This window comes from Aplidium turbinatum, chromosome 10 (assembly GCF_918807975.1).
Source record: "Aplidium turbinatum chromosome 10, kaAplTurb1.1, whole genome shotgun sequence".
Taxonomy (NCBI): domain Eukaryota; kingdom Metazoa; phylum Chordata; class Ascidiacea; order Aplousobranchia; family Polyclinidae; genus Aplidium; species Aplidium turbinatum.
The window spans coordinates 14,570,587-14,590,964 of record NC_137481.1 but is presented as its reverse complement, the minus strand read 5'-3'; the positions used below and the strand labels follow the sequence as shown (position 1 = coordinate 14,590,964).

The 20,378-nt window shown below is 41.3% G+C and overlaps 2 protein-coding genes across 2 annotated transcripts in view; one reads left to right on the top strand and one right to left on the bottom strand.

Annotated features, from left to right (window-relative positions):
- The window catches only part of LOC145778987 (uncharacterized), a 57,169-nt gene extending 49,207 nt beyond the window's left edge, over positions 1 to 7,962 (top strand). Inside the window, exons 64-70 of the mRNA XM_082590568.1 lie at positions 23 to 132; positions 1,002 to 1,204; positions 1,442 to 1,581; positions 1,904 to 2,005; positions 2,784 to 2,973; positions 3,823 to 4,039; positions 4,345 to 7,962. Of these exons, the coding sequence (XP_082446694.1) occupies positions 23 to 132; positions 1,002 to 1,204; positions 1,442 to 1,581; positions 1,904 to 2,005; positions 2,784 to 2,973; positions 3,823 to 4,039; positions 4,345 to 7,890 (4,508 nt within the window). The 3' untranslated portion in view covers positions 7,891 to 7,962. The remainder of the gene's footprint in view (positions 1 to 22; positions 133 to 1,001; positions 1,205 to 1,441; positions 1,582 to 1,903; positions 2,006 to 2,783; positions 2,974 to 3,822; positions 4,040 to 4,344) is intronic.
- Positions 7,963 to 8,128: 166 nt separating this feature from the next.
- On the bottom strand, positions 8,129 to 13,238 carry LOC145778445 (uncharacterized). The gene is made up of 8 exons (XM_082589923.1): positions 13,085 to 13,238; positions 12,158 to 12,257; positions 11,862 to 12,062; positions 11,330 to 11,491; positions 10,791 to 10,894; positions 10,509 to 10,668; positions 10,266 to 10,404; positions 8,129 to 10,106 (listed from the first exon to the last, which is right to left on the bottom strand). The coding sequence occupies exons 1-8, from the start codon at positions 13,182 to 13,184 to the stop codon at positions 9,444 to 9,446; spliced, it is 1,629 nt and encodes a 542-aa protein (XP_082446049.1). The 5' UTR covers positions 13,185 to 13,238; the 3' UTR covers positions 8,129 to 9,443.
- Positions 13,239 to 20,378: the final 7,140 nt, after the last annotated feature.

Sequence of the window (20,378 nt, the reverse complement as noted above, 5' to 3'; positions counted from 1 at the left end):
TCATGAAGTGATTCTTTCGCAGGTGATCCACTGGTGGTGAGATGTGCGCCAGGGTTCTGGATTACTCCCGATGTTTTTTCTGTCACCGCTACTTGTCTCAAAACCGGTCAATGGTCAAGTAACATCGGCAAGGTTCGTAATCAAGTTTACTTCTTGAAATCACATAAACAATGTCAAAGCTATTGTGTGGTTTATGGTGGAGAAGACGACTTTGGGCACTTTACGCGACTATTGAAATGCCCCGTAAACCTGTACGTTGAATGACAAAACTCAATTATGATGATGATTAGAGATTATTCCTGTGGATTGCTGTTTTTCTGTTCATCTTTTCAAACGGAAGTAGCTCAGCGATAGCCATTCCACCTTCCTCCCTTTCCCGATATTTTGTCCCATCCCAATATGAAGCTGAAGCCACTTCAGCCGAAGCTTTGTATTGTTGTCACGTTGACTGCGTCGTTGATCAGCAGAGTGAAGTGGCTGCACGGGCAATGCTGTAAAGTCTGAGAAAAAAATGTCAACCAACTCCCAATCTTGAAGCAATCTTTTTCAACTTTCAAAATCATCCATCTTTTGGACCACAGTTATGTACCATAGTCTCCTGCATGTCAGCAGTTGTCAACTGAGTAAATGACAGTCAAGCAAGTGACAACTGAGCTAGCAACATTTCAGCAAGTGGCTGAAGTTGGTAAATAATGAAACTTAGAAAGTACCAACTGAGCAAGCGGAAACTTGGCATGTCACAAGTGAGCATGTTCAGTTTAGCAAGCGATGACCAAGCAAGTCCGATGCTAGGTGAAAATCTCATTTGCTGACTTAGACAGTAGCTGAAATGTAAATCTGAGTTGAAGCACTTGTTAAGTTATCTCATGCCAAGCGATCTGACGACCAATCGCCCTCGCAACAAGGGTAATATCGATTATGACAATCTGGTTATTTTGTTCAACTTCAAATAAACTTTTAGGTTCAAACAGCAGCATGTCCCTAATGCTTTCAATTCCCAGATTCTGTGTGTTCCACTGTCTTGCCCCACTCCGCTCGTTCCTCGAAATGGTCATCTTCTGGGCGACGACAACCATTATAAAGCCGAAGTAAGAACCAGATGCAACCCTGGCTACTGGGTGCTTGTTGAACAGGAAGACATCGTGATTCACGTTTGTGACAAGCAAGGCTATTGGGATCCAACTGTGCCTGAAAGCTGCACCAAGTAATGTATACGCAGTAATTCAAATGTTTTGCAAACAGATTAATTTTCAAAATTCTTAAATAAAACTTCGTCACTAAACTTTCGCCGTTCAGCAGTGCAATCGACAAATGGAATCATAATGTTGAATGCGCTGTGAACTCTCAGCCAGCAAAAGTTTCTGTCCTCAGCTCTAAAAATTTACGTTTCATCAATTTAATGAAATGGATTAAACCATTAACAATGCGTGTGGTTTTGCAGGGTGAAATGCGTGGAACCTCCGCCCTTGCAGCACGCTAGCTTGTCACGTGGCGGTGACGACTTTGAATCTCCAGCTGTATACACTTGCGTCTCCCTGCAATGGATAGCCTTGAACAACAAGACTTACTGGGTTCTAACAGGTCACTTTACAAATTGAATGAGGCTGTTCACCAGGCATTTATTTAATGATAATCTTGTGATAGTTTAGCTTAGGTATAGGTTACACCAGAAGAACGTATCATGTTATTGAACTAGATTTTTAAGCTGATAATCTGATTTATTCCGACGTTTTGTCAATTTAAACTTCCTTAACATAACTTCGGGTTTATTCACACTGTGTGTTCTTCAGACTTGATTTTCAACTTACTGAACTTACAACGCTTTGGTGTGGCTTATTTAGCACAAAAAATGTCTTGATTGTTGTCTTCTGCGGTAACCATCCCAGTACGCTTTCTATGTTAGGGAAAAAGAAAGTGACCACTCTTTGCCGACAGTCGGGAAGATGGACTCCTGAGCCAAACACTGATTTCCGATGTCTCTCTATATATGATGGAGATGTACCAAGTAAAATTAGGCGCAGTAAAAAAAAAATTTGATTATTACTGTTTGAGACTTTATTGACGGCTCAATGTTTTGGTCCAGATGCTGCCTCTAATGTAAAACACTTTAGCGACAACTTTGTATTCTAACAGTTGATAGTGGAATGCGCAATTGTATAGGATAAGCTACAGTAGCTTAGGAGAGCAAGTAGCAACACACTAATGCACACATCACAATGGTCCATTGTGTGTTGGCGCCATCGCAATGCTTTTGATTTTATGGCAATAGCACGCTTGTAGCATTGCACAGTGCATTTTACATAAAGCTCTCAATGTATCAGTGGTGAGGGCACCTCGAAGGCTTTGCAGCAGTAAGTCGCCAAATACATTGCTTGAACTTGGAACTATGTCGTCAGAAATGAAGACGAAATGAATGTGACGAAACTCTCGTGGGTTACATTGGGTCAAAGTAACTTTACAAAATGCATCATACTCGAGACACGAGAGATGCAGTTCTTTATGGTTTAATTCGTCGTCGTCGTCGTCGTCTGAGCTTCTGGGGCCGAGGGTCTATCCTTTTACCACCCCAGATTCACGATGTTCCCGGACTACACTGGAAGGCTGCTAGAGAGCAGCCAGTCTTTAGTTTCATCATCCATGACGCGCAGACCTTCCACTCCGTTAGGTGGCTTGAAGATGGTACAGTCATTGATGATTTGAAAAGGTTAATTATCTTGCGTGCATGCAAATCTCCATACCCTACAAGATTTTTCATAAATTTTTATGTCTTTTTTTCTTTTTAGTTGCATTGAGCGGACAACTACCTCGACGCAAAACCGGACGAAACTTCCAAGACGGCATTGGGCCTCCCTATCGCACCTTAGTGACCAGTTTAAAGGCTGATTGGCTGGTGTATAACAACGCCACGATGACGCTCTCGGATAGCTACGTACCGACCGGTGCCGAAAGAGAAAGAACTTTTCGTGACGTCAGGTACAAGTCATAAATATGTTTGGTACGTGAAATTTTACTAAAGAATGTCAACACCATGTAGCGCGGATGCCTGTTTTCAACAAGAAATTTCTTTGTGATTAGGCTGCAGTGTTGCAAAGCCGGATGAGGTGGCTGAAACCGATACATCAACATTTGTGAGAATTTATTGTTTGAATCAGACATGAACGCATGTTACACATCCATATGGAGTTACATGAGAGACATGTAATTCCTGTAGTTTCATGCCGCTATGCAATTGCAGTTTAGTTTCAGCTTAGAAATAGATTTGAAAAGGTTTCTCTCATCCGATTACTACCTTAACATGGTGAGAGAGTTTCCAACCTCTAGAGCTATAGCCTACTGGCGGGAGCTAACTGCTCCCAAAAAGGTCTCCCAGGCCAGGTTGGTCGAAAGGTAGAGGCCAGACAAAACGTAGTCCAAAATACGCAAGTCCCCAAAGGCGGATGAAGTCAATCAAGCTCAACGACTGTTATGGCAGATGAAGGCTGCAGCGTGACACCAGCTCCAATCGTTTTGATTTGCCTTGCCATTTGGACAAAGCTGATGGCCTTGTCAAGTTTATGTGTGCTTGTTGAGTGTGCGTCATCAAGTCCACGTCAATCAACATACACACAGGCGTCTTCGCAAGACTGATTGCGAGGACCATCATCCTCGAAAACGAGGGATAGCCATCATCAGATTTGAAAATTTACCAAACAAAATCGCATAGTTTTCGATTAGATCAAAAGCAGATGTGTGCATTGTGCAACCTACCGAACACAAAGGTCATTTCTTTAATTAGTGCACCAAAAATATCCTCAAACTAACGTATAACACCTTGCTTTGTAGGTTCAGTTGGGACGGCAATCCGCTTACATTCTGGGTGGCAGCTACTGATAGAATCAATCCTAAATACCAGTGGTCGATAGAGATCTATCTCGGGAAGCCAAAAGCTGTCTTTGGATTGATGATGATGTGTCCGGATGATGGAAGATCTGACATTACATCCTTCTCGGTACTTTTCGCCGGTCGAGATAAAAGAACGAAAACCGTTGGACCTTTCCGGGTGAATGAAAACTTCTTTGTTCTTTAACGACTCCTAACGTTGTCCTTGATGCTAATCCATGTAGGTTACCAACGTCATTACGATGCTCTTTGTGCGGTTTGGACATTGTCAACAAATTCTTATTGCGGTATATATGTTGTAGGACATTTTTTTTTTAAGCAAAGATTGGTAAAGCTGATACGAGCAGTTACCCGTTGGCAAAAACGCACTGATTATAATAAAAAAAAAAACGCTAATTTACTATACACTGGTGTTGTAATTTACCCATCCACTAGAAAGCTATGATAATTACGGTTGCAACGCAGGTTTACGGAGATCGCGGAATTGGTGGCACTCCTCATGCTAACTTTCCTTTGGACTTCAGCTCGATAGCAACTCCATGGATCTTCGGAGGTTTTGCAGAAGAAATGCTCTGGATGCACTTCATCATCCATGGCACACTGGATCCTTACAGTCGAGCTGGTGTCAGGGAAATTGGGATTTACGCGTCCGAGGCGGAGTGGGAGTGGTCCTATCCTGTTGACCCTTTACCAGCGATTATCTTATCAAGCGTGTTCGTCGCCGCATTGGCCATCGTAGGCTCTATCATGTATTACTTTGATCAGCGGAGTACGCGTACCGTTCTGTACACCCCGCCCATGGCTGAAAAGGACGCCGAGAAAATTCCTTACAAGATCAATTTTTGCGTACAGTTTGACAAAAAGCCGATTCGTTACCAGAACATGCTGATCCGAATCAAAACGTCGAGTCGCTCGAGATATCCCGTTTCGTGGCTGAGAGGAAATAACCACCTGCACCTGTTCAATAAGAAACTCAACTACTGCACTATCATGACCCGATCGAATCAGTTGATCGAGGCGGAAACTCCGCATGTGGAATTGAACGCCTGGGTCGTAGTGGACGATCCGCGAGTCGGTTACATCCGCAATGACGACTGCTCCGATTATAAAATCAAAATCAGTGAGGTTTCGGTGACGAACCAAAGAACAGGCCAGGAATGGCAGTCGACGGCAAAGCACAGGACAACCCGATACTTGAAACGAGAAATTCCGTACAGCTTGTCCGTGTGCTTTCGAACCGTTCTATCAATTCCTTTGTACAAAGTGGAGCATTGTTTGTATTATGACGCTTTTTTCGTCAAGCTGCTTCGCTGTCATAATTTCGTTGCCATGGTTCTGCCACCGCATAACTCGAGAATGAATCGCTTGGAAAGATTTCTGGCTTCGATGTTGTATTTAGTTGCTGGGGTCGTTATCGCCATCAGTTTTCAAATTTACTTCGAAGCCTTTCCTGCCACCGACATCGCTCCAAATATTGAATTGTTTTCAACCAAAGAAGAACAGGTCTCGCGCGACAATCTCTACATTTTCGGCGGTGACTACGCCTACATTACACTGACGTTCCTTAGCTCCTTAATATGCATTCCTATAACACCGGTCATCAGGTACCTCTATGCTTTGGCTAAGTACCTGGCGGAAAGGCGAGAGGTCAATGAGAACATGCTCTACGAATTTTGCAGCCATCGTGTCTTCTTCCACCTTGCGATGTTGAGAATCCCGTTCATGAAGACTCTCAACAAGCCTTTAGCGACTTTACTAGGGGTCGTTTTGAAGGACACCCCCACTTCTGACGCTGCCACCGCGATTCCTCCCGAGTTGGTCTGCAGTGATCTCTTCTTGACAGACGAGAAGCTCAAAAGACGATGGTCGGACCCAGAAATGGCTCATATTGCAAAGTTGCTTGACAAGCTCCAGGAAGGGCAACAATCGACGACGGGAAAACCGTTTGCAAGGACATTCACATCCACACCGATACACGACATCTGCAAAGATGATAATGTTTGTCACGGACCCCATTGGAGGACCAGCCAATGGCGGATACCAAACGTTATTCCTGATGCTGAATTCATGGGAATGCACACTCGGCCAAACACCAACGAACTGAATAAGAAGATTATTCCAGATCACATAACGGAGGACAAGATGCAGAAGTTATTTCTTCCTCAGAAATCCAGGTCTACTCCAGGAGGAGAGCAGGAATCGACGATCTGTAAGAATTCAACAATTGATGCGAACAGCTTCTACTCTCAGCATTTGTACATCAATGATCCTCCAAACATTTATTCAAGAGAACGCAGGTTTCCGATCAATCGAAACGTGAAATTCGGAAGCAGTTATCCTTCCGCTGGTAAAGAAATCTTGTCATCAAACCAACTGGCAGACAGTAAAGATGATGAGGCGATAATTGTCAGAGAAGATGACGGACAGTTGTCCGCCATGTTGTCATCTACTTCTGTAACTGAACCAAGTACATCAAAGAGCCGTAAAAAAACAGTGAGTTTTCACGATATCAAACTTGTTAGTTCTCGTCAACCTCCAACCGTCGATGGACCTTCGCCCACGGACTCGACTGAAGACAGGGCAATATTGCAAGGCATGTTTTGTGATCCATCAGAAAGTGGCATTCCAGATGCTTCCGCTGATGCTTCGTTCGAAAACGAAAAAGATCGTGACGTCATCGAACAAAGTGATTCCTACTTTACTTCGCCTTCTTCCATGTCGTCAAAAGAAAACATCAAATCTCCAACTGTCTCGTTTGGTGAAGATAAGCGAAGTCCTTCACATTCCAAGTCGCAGGTCGAACCCACTAACTTGGGTGAAAAAATCATGAAAAAAGAAGATATTTGCTTAGACGTATCACCGGCGGTGTGCAGCGAATTTACAATAGAAAATGAACTGCAGAGTTACTTCAATAACCGCAGAGACATTGGCCACACCGTTCGTGAAGATAGCGCCACGTGTGAGCGATCTGTTTCGCTTTTATTTTCATCTCTCAACGTTGATGAGCTGGGCGACCGCGATTTAACGAGCAGTGTCAGTACTCTTGTGAAGAAAGAATATTGTCTTTCAGAAAACATACACCAAGATGACCAGTTTTATGATCCAGGCCACCGTGCTAAAAATCAAACAGTTGTGTCCGTGTATTCAAAAGGATCTACTTTGACGCCATCTATCACGGACGAGGTGGGAAGCAGCACGAGTGTGCCCGATACTCGTTCAACCCAGGGCAGCGCTATCACGGTTACCAACGTCGAACAGCCAGATGACTCGTTTGTCATTAGTTTTGACACCCCTTCCAGTGCTGGGAAAGTTACTGGTCAAAATCGGGATACCCCAGCGATGGTTTTCGCGTCGTGGGCGAAAAATAAGCTGCAGTCATTGTTTCGGCCAATGAAAGTTGAAGCCGACGCAATTGAAACCAAAGTTTTGACGCCTTCTGCCGGATTCTTTGATTTTCTTCGAAGTCGCGGCTCCTACGCGTCGGTGTATACGGATGAAGAGGTTACTGGAATGTCGAAAAAGGACCAAAAGGGCTTCGATGACGACAGCTCTGATGATAGTTCGTCCGAAAACGACAAAAAGGCGAAACCAAAACCTACCAAAAAAGACCCTAACAAGCCACAGACGGGAGTCTGCAGAGGAAGCTATGACCCAACAGCTCCGAGATGCAAAGTTGAAGAGAAGAAGACGACTTCAACGGAGCGATTTATCACCGGGATTGAGTCGGACTGCTACGGCGACAGACGGCTTCATCACGCAGTGGTGACACATACAGAATATCGCGCCAAGATGTGCTCAGCTGCATTCTCCCTTCGAACCATACTATCCAGTTTGATAACCGCTGCTATCATCATTCTTTGCATCAACCTGTTCTTTCTCGGTCAGAAGCTTGGCAGCAACGGCGTAGAGGAGGTATACGTCACGACAGCTCTGTCGTTCTTGTTCACAATCATTATTGTGATGCTCGTTGATTCTGCTGTTGCAATTTTTGCGTTTAAAGAACTTGGTTAGTTTATACTCGCGTTTTAAAGAACGTTTGGTTGTGTTCTATTCACCTGTCAACTTGCAGTTAAAAAAATAAATTCTTGTATCATTGATGTGTCCAGTATAATAATTTGTTAAACAAGTTAAATTTTCATTTTGACATCGTTTTGCCGTCACCTAACGTTGAAATGATGCAACAATGGAATTTTTGCAAACAGACCAGAAAAAAACCCATCTCGGCACAATAAAGCATTAAGCTCTGTCTTCTTTCACAATACTTTTATTGCAAGCCGCCGACTGCAGGCTCGTGCAAATAGTCTGAATACTAAAACTGCATTATAGTCTATACGCAACCTGACACAATACGTTTAACTGAACACTGAATTATCTCCCGGATTACATATTACGTATAGCGGAAATCTAATTGTTGTTATGTCACGTAACAACAATTAGATTTCTGGTACTCCAGCAAAGGAAATCTCCAAGAACAAAATCCGTCATTTTTACATAGATTCGAATCACTGTAAACATGACAGATTTTGCTATCAGGGTCAACCATTATGATAGTGGTTCAACATTGGATCAGCACAAAATCGATCAAAATTACTAATTCACTTTAACGTAAAACTAACGTCATTCAAAAACGGGTTACACCAAAAGCAGCAAATATTTCTCGAAGTTACTCTTGCTTCAAAACTTGGAACTCATGTAGCAGCGCTAACACAGTACATAGCAAGCATACCATTTCAAAATAACAGCAACGCAAACAGTACCATACGAAAATCAGCTCGGCAAATTATGTCAGAATGACATGACCCAACACCAACACGGTCGTGGTCATACACGATATCTCGAATATTGACCCATATTCATCCATCAGACAAGCAAAACACGCACTGACTCAGATTTAACACCATCTCGCACAGTAATGCTGAGTTTGGTATGGGATGCTTCAGTTGCAAAATAAAGGCTCCAGAAAATCACTCTGATTCAGCATCAAGCTTTCTCACATAAAAAATAAAGTCGACAAGCGTGTTCGCTGGAGCGCTTTCCTGGCAATGATTAAAAACAGTTTAAAACGCGAACCTGTTCAAAAAGGAATTAAAGTAATAAAAACAAACAGTTGCTAAGCAACTCATCAAAACACACCTAGCAAATATCAACAAGTTAAATCGGTTGACAATCAAGGACGCTGTGTAGCATCGGTGTCAAGCTTGTTTCCATTATCCTTACCAAGGGCAGGCTGCTACGTGCCCAGCCAACACAATACAAGTTTCACATTTCATTGGTTACTGGTTGATATAGTTAGGCAAGGGGCGCCTGGATTACACAAAAAACAATTCACTTGTCAAATAGGATTAAATTAGCACAAACACGATAATAGTGATAAGATATGTACGTGATATAAACAGGAACATTATAGTCGATAACACACGCGGAACTCATAACAATGGATTCAAGTTCGTGTCATGCTGACGAATTTCCGTCAACGCACAGTAGAAAAAATGGTGAAATTTATCGCCAAGAATTAGATCTGGGCTTTGTCACAGAAAGTTCGGGGAAAAACCACGTCTTGTCAATCAATGGTCAATTGAAGAGCTCGACATCTTTCGCGAAGGAGGACTTGAAGCAAGTTGCATGAGAGCAATTGCACCGTTCCATCTGTCTGATGGCTCGTCATCTCCACTGCCAAATCTCGGAAGAGGAGAAACTGAGGAGCTAAACACAGGCTTGCTCAGATTGTCGCTACGGATACGGTGTGAAGATTTCTCTTCTTGCGTGCTGACGTCTAACGACTGGAGGTCATGTAAGAAGCTGTATTTCTTAACCGGGGTGTTTTTTTCATTTTCCTTTGACCTGTTCATCGAACCGCGGATTGGAGAAGCAGCTAGCGGCGACTTCTTGCAATCCGGTTGGTCCTTTCGCTTCGGTGAAACGCTATTCACCGGGGGCAGGATTGGATGGGGGCGCTGCAACAGTGGTGCATCCGAGTTGGCCGCTTTCGACTGTTGCTCTTGATTTTCTTTCATCATGAACTGGTTGTAAGCGAGAATACGCTTCTTAACCGGATGCCGGGGATCGATTTTGAGAACTTGCCCATTCTGGTTGATTCGTTTCGGCGACAAAGGTATTCGTACGGCTGGTTCACCTCGCTCGTCCTGATTCGTAACTTCGGTGTCGTCCGACAAAAGTTGGCGTTTTACCGACGATGCCTTCGGCTCGATTAAGAGCGGTATCTTCATCTGAATAAACACAATTTTCGTTTATTTTAAAACAATGAAATCAAAGCGTTGAAATACATATTTCTCGAACACCCTGTGACTAATTTTCGAAGTGTCTCATAGACGTTTAGAAACCGATTAAACATGCTCTGAATTATTCAAATCATGATTTTAACTTACGACTGGTTCAGCTATTTTGCTTGACATAGCAGCTTCTGGCTTTGGAGAATTTATTTCTTCGTCAGAACTTGTGTACGTCTCTGTGGATTCTCTTTTGCATTGCGGTCGATGTTGTTGCAAAGAATTTGTTCTATCAAGTCTGAAAACGAAGAAATGTTGATGCTTCGTACCGCATACAATCGTAGGTTAAATAAAGCTAACGTCCACAAAAAATAGATATAATATTTTTAACATAAGACACACCTTGTCCGCACATATTTATCCAGCCATTCTGCAATAGCTGTATCTTGTCTTGCAGTTCCAACGAGCAAACCTTCTAAGGCACCTTGGTCATCTCGCAGTAATTTCGCGTGAGGATGATCTGGACAGTGTCGGTTGGCGTGTGTGAACCTCACATTGCATTCTGTAAGAACCACACATATTTAAAATGTTGCAGTGAGGCACCACATACTCACGGGTAGGTAACGACAACAAATCATGCTCAAGACAATAAAACATAAAATCCAATTCCTTTATGTAGCCTACCTTCATCAGAACACTTGAATGGCTTTTCGCCAGAATGCAATCTTTGGTGAGTTTTCAACTGGCCACTCTGAACAAATGATTTCGTGCAATTTGGATAATCACATCTGAAAGTATAGATTATATAAATTTTGGATATTTGGCGTGCTTTTGCATTTTTCACATCTTTAAATTTACCGCCCTTTATTGATCCGCGCTACAATAAATGAATAGATCGCTGGCACGTAAAACAAATGTACAGCACTAGCCTCTTCAACTTCAAGCACTACTTAACGCAACTTGCTGCAAACTTCAAAGGACTTGTACTTCAATCAAACATGGTGGGACGATTGCGCAAACTAGCAATAAAACCATTTGGAATAACAGCTGGCACTTAATTTGACCAAGACCTTCCACTAACAGGATACCACACTATACATAAGCGGGAAATTTAAATTAAACAACTTCAGCGATAAATTTGTGACATTTCATATACAAAGTCAGAATTCGAAACTCAATTGATTTGAACGTACAGACTAAAAATAAGATGAAGTTCGTCTTACCTATACGGACGTTCGCCGGTGTGGGTACGCAAGTGTGCCTGCAAAGACTTTTCTCTGGGAAATACCCTGTGGCAAATATGGCATCTAATCGAGCAAGTGGAATTTGAACCAAAGTATTGCAAAGATGAGATTACATCCGCTCGTGGCCTTCCTCTTTTGGAACTGAAAATTTTTTGCAGAGCTTTAAAATAATTGTTATTTCGTGGAGGTGGATCCGGCCACCCTTGATAATGGGGACGATACCGGATTAAAACTGGGCTACTATACTACGTTGGTAAAATAGTTCTAATACTTGAACAAATAAAACAAAAGTGAATCACCAATGTGGTTAGAGAAGTGCAGACGTTGCTGTATCCTATTAGTAACTGCTCAGCTTTTGCGCTGGGGACCTGGCAACTTTAGCTTTCTGGACTATTGCCATAAATGGGATGCCACATTTTAACACAACAATTTTAAATCACTGAAAAATGGTAAAATGACTGTGGTTGCAACTGAACTAGCAACAATAGGTTACAGCAGGTAACCAACATACCCTGTAGGTGTTGAAACTATTGTGCTTTCTTTTGGAGGTTGTGCAACCATTGAAACGTTTAGAGGTGAACTATTTGGTGTTAGTATTGATGTTGGAACTGATCGTACGATTGGTGACAGTGGCTCTGAAGTGCACAGCGGTGGAACGGTTGGTGGTGTTCCTGGTGTCAATGGAGATGGGATAGGAGGCATGCTGTTAAATCTGAAAGCAATCTCAAGTTTAACAAATATCCAATACTGTGGCAAAAAGCAAAGCAATGTCGTATTATAGTAGATTATGTAGCCTTATTATTGTACCTGCTAATATGAGGTAATCGTACAGATGGAGGTAGACTTTCTGGAGTAGGAGGCCATTGCCAGGCCGGGTACATCAACAAACTTTTGTAGGAAGTGGATCCTGAAATGAATTCAAAAGTACTCACAAAATGAAGACAGAATGTAAAAAAAACAGTCAGAATTTGCAAACACAGTAGGCCTATGCTTAATTTGTTACTGCAATCATAATGGAAGGTCAGCATTTGGAATGCAACTACAAGCTAGGTAATAACTACTTAAAATTATCACCTATGATGTCAACATGATTTAAATCAGAAAGGCATATATTCCAACATCACTAGCCTCTTTAATTTTTCATTATCAGAGTCAAAACATATAGCCTATCAAAAATCCTATTTTACATAAGCATTCTACTGATTGTCACAGATCAAGTAGGTTACAGATCTAGTCTCTACAAGTATGCAAAACTGTCAGCATTAAGCTCTCAAAGAAGCTTTCTCAGTCTGATGACAATGATTCCCATAATCTATATTATGATATCTATGAACTTTTTTACATCTACATGTCTATAAGAAATATAAATGACAGAAAAGACATGTCTTCTTTAGCATAAGAAGTTTATCTAGCACAGTAGTTGGAAAGTTTTTAATACTGACTTTCAATAATGTGCTATGACGAATGTAGATCATGTCATAGCATTTATGACCAGGGCGGAGACTTGTACATCAGCTCTGACAAATGTTTGTTAAATGTAAAAGCTAACCTATCAAATTCAAAGTTACAAATTTTATGAATTATCTCATGGCACACCGCACACATCTAACAAACATGAGATGTTTAAATGCCAATTTTGACACAAATCTTCCATTTTTTTATATTTATAACATGATAGAAAAAAATTACATCAACTTCATTACAACAGTGTTTGCAGCCTATATAACCACATACCACAATCAGGAAATCTTGCCAACACTGAATGCTGAAATTTACTAGATGACATCATCATTGTTTGCTCGCAGCTTTGCTGATATGGAAAAGCATAAGTCATAATTAACTTTTACAGAAAAACACTTATTGATTCTTTGTACAGTATATCCTAATTGACAACTGTCTTCTGAAATGTTTAGATTTAAGTTACAAACTATATGACTGATAGCCCATGCAATTATCTGCCAGTAGGCGTCAGACAACCTGTAAGCTGCCGATGTTCACTCAATCTACATTGTGATTTAAAATTCAGGAACAAATTCTATTTCCGTTATTAGCCTATTTTACTAAAGTATGACTAACTACAGCCTATTGGTCTAATCTTGAAGACAATATTACACCAGAAACAGGTGAGCCAGCAGATTGCAGTAGGGCACCAAAACCGTCTGCAAGTGAAAAACCAACTTAGCCACATAGCTTCTGCAAGTTACTGGCTTGCAACTGAATAGATATCAGATAGATTCTATCTCTTCCCGCGAAATAAGCTGACGCGCGAAATTATGTCGGCATATGCATTGTTTTATCATTTTGATAATGCATATAATGCAGCTGGATGGACAGGCACGTGCTTCTTTCGCGCGGTTTTCATCTGTGTTGACATGTTTAACGGCTGCTTCAAATCACGTTTCCTCTATCAGCTATTATTGCCTCAATCATGCTAACCATCATCACATGCGTTTGCAAACGGAAAAATAGAAAGCAGAACCTCGACCACGTGCAGAAAAAGTGATCACGTAACCAATACGATGTCTAGCCTAAAGGCAAACCGCCGGCATTGCTGAACTTCAAAAATTGGCAAATCTGAATTTCTATGAAGCAGCTTCCCGAACAACAAGTTCACAAAACAACCTCATTGAACCGCTACCAGAATCAACTGTTTTAAATACCACTCTCTTTCTAGTTTCTTTTTCATCCACACGAGCTATTTCAGCAAACGATAAACTACTTTCCCGCCGAAACATCTGGTAGAGCTGTCAACTCACGTGAGAGACTGTTGAAATATCGGCGCGAGACATGAATGAAAAAATTAAATGCCGCGCCTGTGTTCGTTCAACCTATGCTTGTTTGAACGACACGGTGACGCGTAAGGTAAACATTTCAGTAAAGCCGTTTGTGGTTTTGTCAGACGTTTGGTTAGGACTAGTTTTGGGCAAGTCACAAGAGGTCTAACGAGTTGACACCATGAAAGACTTTCTCAACGGTTTCGTTTACAAAACGACGCTATTTTGTAGTAGATCTGCAGAATATCTCCATATCATGTTTCAATGGGATTTTAATAGTTGTATTGATATCAAGAACTTGTCACAACCTGTTGCCTGTTTGGTTGTTTCCAAGCGATTCGCAAAGAAAAAAACATTCAAAAATTTAAATGGAGGTTTTTAAAAAAGTGAGCTTATCGATCTTCAGTGCCAAATATTTGCGTCCACTATTGCAAAAATGATTGTGGGCTGTCGCTAAACAGCATGGTAGCACAACCTGGTGAAGTTAAAAATAAAAACGTACGATAAATGATTCAAATTATGAAGCTTAAAATCACGTTCTTCACGAGAAAATTATTATGCGATTACGTACTTTCTTACAATTCGGACGTTGATTGATACATACAGGCGCGGATTTATGGGGGGGGCCCGGGCCCCCCCCGAAATTTTGTGAAAAATTGTAGAAATTGTATGTTTCCGCATCAAATGGTTTGATAAGCTTCTAAACAGCTGATATTAGTCTCTCGGCATCACAATTGATGAAAATGGTTCTTTTAATATCTATTTTATAGCATATCGTATATGTCGTAGTAGGCTATCATTGTTCATATCTGTTTAGCCTTTTCTTTCTTTTTAATTGATTTTCAAATTTTCTGGCCCCCCCCCCCCCGAAAAAAACTCTTAGATTCGCGCCTGGATACATAGCCTACGTTGAATCAATGTAGAAAGGAACGGAAGTGCTGGCTGAAATTAGTGCTTGGGTGATATTGGATTGCTATAGTTGTAACAAAACTTTTTCTAAAACGAAAGTTCGTCTAGCCACAAAGGGTTCTTTTGTTAGGGTTGTTCAAAAGTCTCACTCGATAATAAAATATGCAACGAGGCGAGATTCTTCTATATTTGAGAATTCACAACAAAACGAAATCGCTTTTCTTTCCAAACGTAACCAAGACAAACGAGTTTTGCTTCGAAACGAAATAGCCTACTACGTTAGTTTCGAATAGACAATCGTTTTTATTAAACAAGTTATAATCTGATCTAGCCGACTTAACTTGCCTATGTTGTATTTCAACCAAAAAGAATGCCTTGCAAACAGACCTAGTTGAGAGAAAAAACATTTTTGATTGAGTTGAAATACACTTTTATTTCATAAAACAGTTTAAAACGAAATTGCTTGCATAAAGAATGAATAAAATAAAGATTTGAAACAACATTTTGTTTGATATCCCATTTAAAAAAAAAACCTTAAAGGGCAGTGGCGCGGGAACTATTTTTCTCTAGGGGGGGCTGAAGATGCCGTAGTGTTGTCAGCTTCTGGGGGGCTTCGCCCCCCAGACCCCTCTTATATGGGTCAGCATTTAAAAGTGGTAGTAGCCTATATAAGCATTCGGTCACCTCCGGTGTAAGAGACGACGCCAAAACACATACATTGTAAATTATGACAAATGAAAAACGGCAACAACAAAGCAACTGTTCAGAAAATTCAAATGAAAACGTATAAATTAGAAAGTGATTTGAAAACGATAGTTTGTGGAAGTGAGTTCTCACACGCTTCCGAAGATTGCTTTTCGCTCAGGTGTTTTCTCTATGAACTGTGTCATGAGTTCTTTGACATCGACAGTGTCCAAAACGTTTGGTGGACATGCATCAACGCAAGATGAGTAGCCTAAGTCTTTTTTGTGTGATTGAGCTTCTCAACCACGTTTTCAAGCGTCTTAGAGCAGAAAAAGAACGTTCTGATGATGCAGCAGGGAGGCAAAGGCAGAGCTCCACGAATTTTCGCAATTCTTTGAAAAGATCTAGTGTTTGAGGATTTAGTCAGGCCCGGATTTGGGGGGGGGGGGCAGAGGATGCAGGTGCCCCGGGCCCTCCTTTTGAAGGGGCCCCCCGACGTGGAAAAAATGCGATTTTGTGTTATTTTTTTCTTTTAGCCTTTGATGATTCTACAGAATTCTGTGCAGTGCAGGATTAATGCTACTGTAGACGTAGTAGTTTTTCGCCGGGGGCTCCCCTATGTAAAAGTGCTCCGGGCCCCCCATCATCTAAATCCGGCCCTGGATTTAGGTGTGATAGTATCTCAGCAACCTTTTGAACGGAGTTTGCGGTTTTTCCACTTAAGCTTACAACTTCGCTGAACAAGGAAAGTTCCGTTTTTAGGCGATCTTTTCTGATGGCATCGGATAAGCTGTTCTCAGTAGCCTATCAGATCTTTTCTCACCATTTGCACAGCTCAGAAGGGCCTTCTATCTGTTGGCTGCTGTAAGCAGATCCGCCTGGTTGAATCTTCAATCAAGCTCAGCTTGAACCAACTCAAGGGCTTCGATGTAGCCTATTACTGTTTCCACGCTCTTTCTCCCGCAGACGACAAACCATCGGATTCTTCTGTGTTTCGAAACCTTGCTGGAGTTTTGCCCACTCGGGGATCCTTTGGCGTTTTTAGGTTATCGGCAAACGTAAAGACGTTTGCTGCATCTATAAGCTTGGAAATAGATTCATCTTTTCTGAGATTTTTGATCCGTTTGCGGAGAATGGTGATGGATTCCAAAACTGAAGAAGCAGAAATCTTCTTGTTTTGGAGCTGTCTTGCGACGGCTTCCACAGGCTGATAAACTTCACCACTGCAGGTAATCGCAATATAAAGCCGCATCGTGCGTACTTGTTTTACAAAGCCGAATATTTTTGCACGTGCGTCTCCTCGCATTGCACTATCTTCTGTCATGTCGGTCAGTCATTGCGACAGGGTAGGGTAGCACTTAACAACACGAGCGAGGCAAAAGCACGAAAGCACCAACGAGTAGGACGCAAACCCAGCAAATTGCAGGCAACTTCATCGGAACCAAAAAGCGACATGAATGAAGATTTACGCATAGACGATTGACGAATTACAACTGCAACACTTTGAACGAAGTTTAAGGCATCGGCAATAAGCCTCGCTTCCTTTACAACGTCTTGCAAAATCAAATCGAGAGCATGATTACTGCAGTGAATGTATACCGATCCAGGGCATAATGCTTTAAGTTTGGCCCGCACTCACTTCTAGCAACCAGACATACTGTATTTGCTGCACCGTCAAGACAGTAGCCTTGAAGGCGTTCAATCGGCAAATTCAGCTGGGAAAACAAATCGGTAATACACGAAAACAACGTTTCCGATTTCGAATCGGGAGCATTATAAAACCCAAGAAAAACGTTTTGCAACACGATTACTGAAAATATGTTATGTACCTGAAATTGTCAGAATTTTCTAGGGGGGGCTGAAGCAATTATCGAAATTTTCAGGGGGGGGGCTGAAATAGCTCTAGGGGGGCTGCAGCCCCTTGAGCACCCCTACTTCCCGCGCCCTTGTTAAAGGGGTACTAAAGGAAAAACTGACTTGGCGATTTTCCACGTTCTTTGTGTTTAACTTGCTACCATAAAATGATTTTCAATAAAATTTTGCCCCATTGCGGTCTGACCATCATTACGCGCGTGTTTTGTCAGAGCTTTCAAAACCAGAATGGGCCTGAGCAGCGAAGCGTGCGACTGTACAGTCTACGTAACAAAAGACGAGCAATCAGCTGATCACGCAACAGTTGTTACTGCCGGCGATTTAACTGTAGGCTATGTATGTATGTACATCAAAACATCAGATTTCAACGTCAAAACATCAGACAGTTTGCTCAAAACCTCAGATCTGATATGCTTTTGTTATTGCTGTCTTTTGTGACGTATTCTCGAGCTGTGTTTGCACTTTTTGAAAATAAATGAAACATTGGACTTTGGGCCTTGCCAGCGCCATTAAAAACAAATTTTTTTCGGTAATTTTTTTTGAAATGTATTCTTGAATGTTCAGTTTACGCATTTTAATGCTTAACTCCCGTTTGAAAATTTCATTTAGTATGCCTTTAACCAGGCGCGGATTTATGGGGGGGGGGGCCAGGGGGCCCGGGCCCCCCCCCCCCCGAAATTTTGTGAAAAATTGTAGAAATTGTATGTTTCTGCATCAAATGGCTTGATAAGCTTCTAAACAGCTGATATTAGTCCCTCGGCATCACAATTGATGAAAATGGTTCTTTTAATGTCTATTTTATAGCATATCGTATATGTCGTAGTATCATTGTTCATATCTGTTTAGCTTTTTCTTTCTTTTTAATTGATTTTCAAATTTTCTGCCCCCCCCCCCCCCCGAAAAAAACTCTTAGATTCGCGCCTGCCTTTAACCTATCTATAGCCTACTAGGCGTAGCTTATTCTTTTCAATAGACCACCAACTTGTGGAAAGAATATTTAAATTTGGATAAACACAAGGTTGACAGTATGTCAGTAAAAGTAACGTTATAACCCAGGGTTGTTGGGAAGATAATGTGGGCCCGGTACCGTTGAAATCCTCGAGTCTCAAATGAAAATACTTAGGCCTGCGCAGTAGCCTATATTCAAAGAATACGCTCTGGTTTTTTTTCAAGTTTTCAGGTCCCTAAAATCATCCCGGGTTGAAACAAAACTGTCAACGCTACTGGTTGTATTGTAACACATTAACACAGTTTGCATTGATTGATTTGATCTTTATCCTTGGATTGGGAAAGCTTCTTTGAGAGCTTAATCCTGGCAGTTTTGCATTCTTGTAGAGCAGCGGTCCTTAAACTTTTTGGGCTACGCTCAGTAGCGTTGGCAGGAGGGGTTCAGGCAGACTTGGACAACTAGAATTTTTTTAACTTTTTGAAATTAGATTAGAACTATAATTACAGCTATTCTAGTTTTTACAAATAAAACTAGTCTTATAATTAGAGGTAGCTAAGTTTTCGCAAACTAGAGTAGAATTTAAACTAGATTAGAATTAGTTTGACGCAGTCGTCACATATCTTTTTCTATTTGGATAAAAACGCTAATATGGCAAGTGGCAACTCATGGGCAACTCTAGATCAAAGTCTCATTCCCCCATCAATGCACCAAAACTACTTCCGTCACAATAGACATTGTGATGAGTTAATCAAGTTTTTAATGACTTCGCTACTTAAGCGATGGAATAACACTTTGATCTTGATCGTTTTATTGCATTTTCCCTGCATGAGATTTCCGTTCATTTGCTGAAAAACACTGTTGGAAAAACTAGAATTTTTAACAAAACTGGAGATTGGATTAGAATTAGAGTAAACAAGTTTTTCCCACATTAAATTAGAATTACTAACGTTTTGCTTTAATTCATCGAATTAGACAATTAGATTATCTAGTTGTCCAAGTCTGGATCCAGGGAGTAACTTTGAAATCGGGATGATTGAGTGTCATACAACATACCAGTTGTAAACTCAGCACACTGCAGTTAAGCAAAATGACAACTGAGCTAGCAACATTTCAGCAAGTGGTTGAAATAGGTAAATGATGAACCTAAGCAAGTAAAAACTGATCAGGTCGATACTTGGCATGTAAGAAGTCAGCAAATTCAGTTTAGAAAGCGATGACCAAGCAAAGTTCGATGCGAGATAAAAATTTGATTTGCTGACTTGGGCAGTAGCTGAAATGTAGCCTACTTGCTGAGTTGTCGCATGCCGAGTGGTCCGACTAACGGATGATTTTAGGTGCTCCTAACCTTTGCAGAGGGCCCAAAAAATTTAAGATAGTAACGTGTAGGCCTATTCTTTGAATACAGTCCGTTATTCTTAGATGCGTCTTGATTTGGAACCCAAAGATCTCATTGGTAAGCTACTGGCCACTGGGCCCAAATTATCCTCTCAACGGCCCTCGGTACGCCCATTTCGCGTCACCTGTAAAACTTTGTGTCCCTTTTTTTTAGTTTACGTTATAAATTAAAGTCAAACTACATAGGCTAAGTTTTACTTGTTTTGGATTTTGAAACAAACAAAAATTATTTTTTGTTATAGCCTATAGGCTACATATAAGCTAAATTAAAAAGTTTAGTGAATCACAAGCTACTTTCGATTGCATTAATGCGAAGAAAATTTGGCTGCTTTTTTGAAGCTAGCAGTTTAATTTGAAAACAATTGAAGAAATTTTACACCAAGTGAACCAAACCAGACCTCTGAACTCTTTCGCGACCACGGACGTATACACACGTCTTGAGATT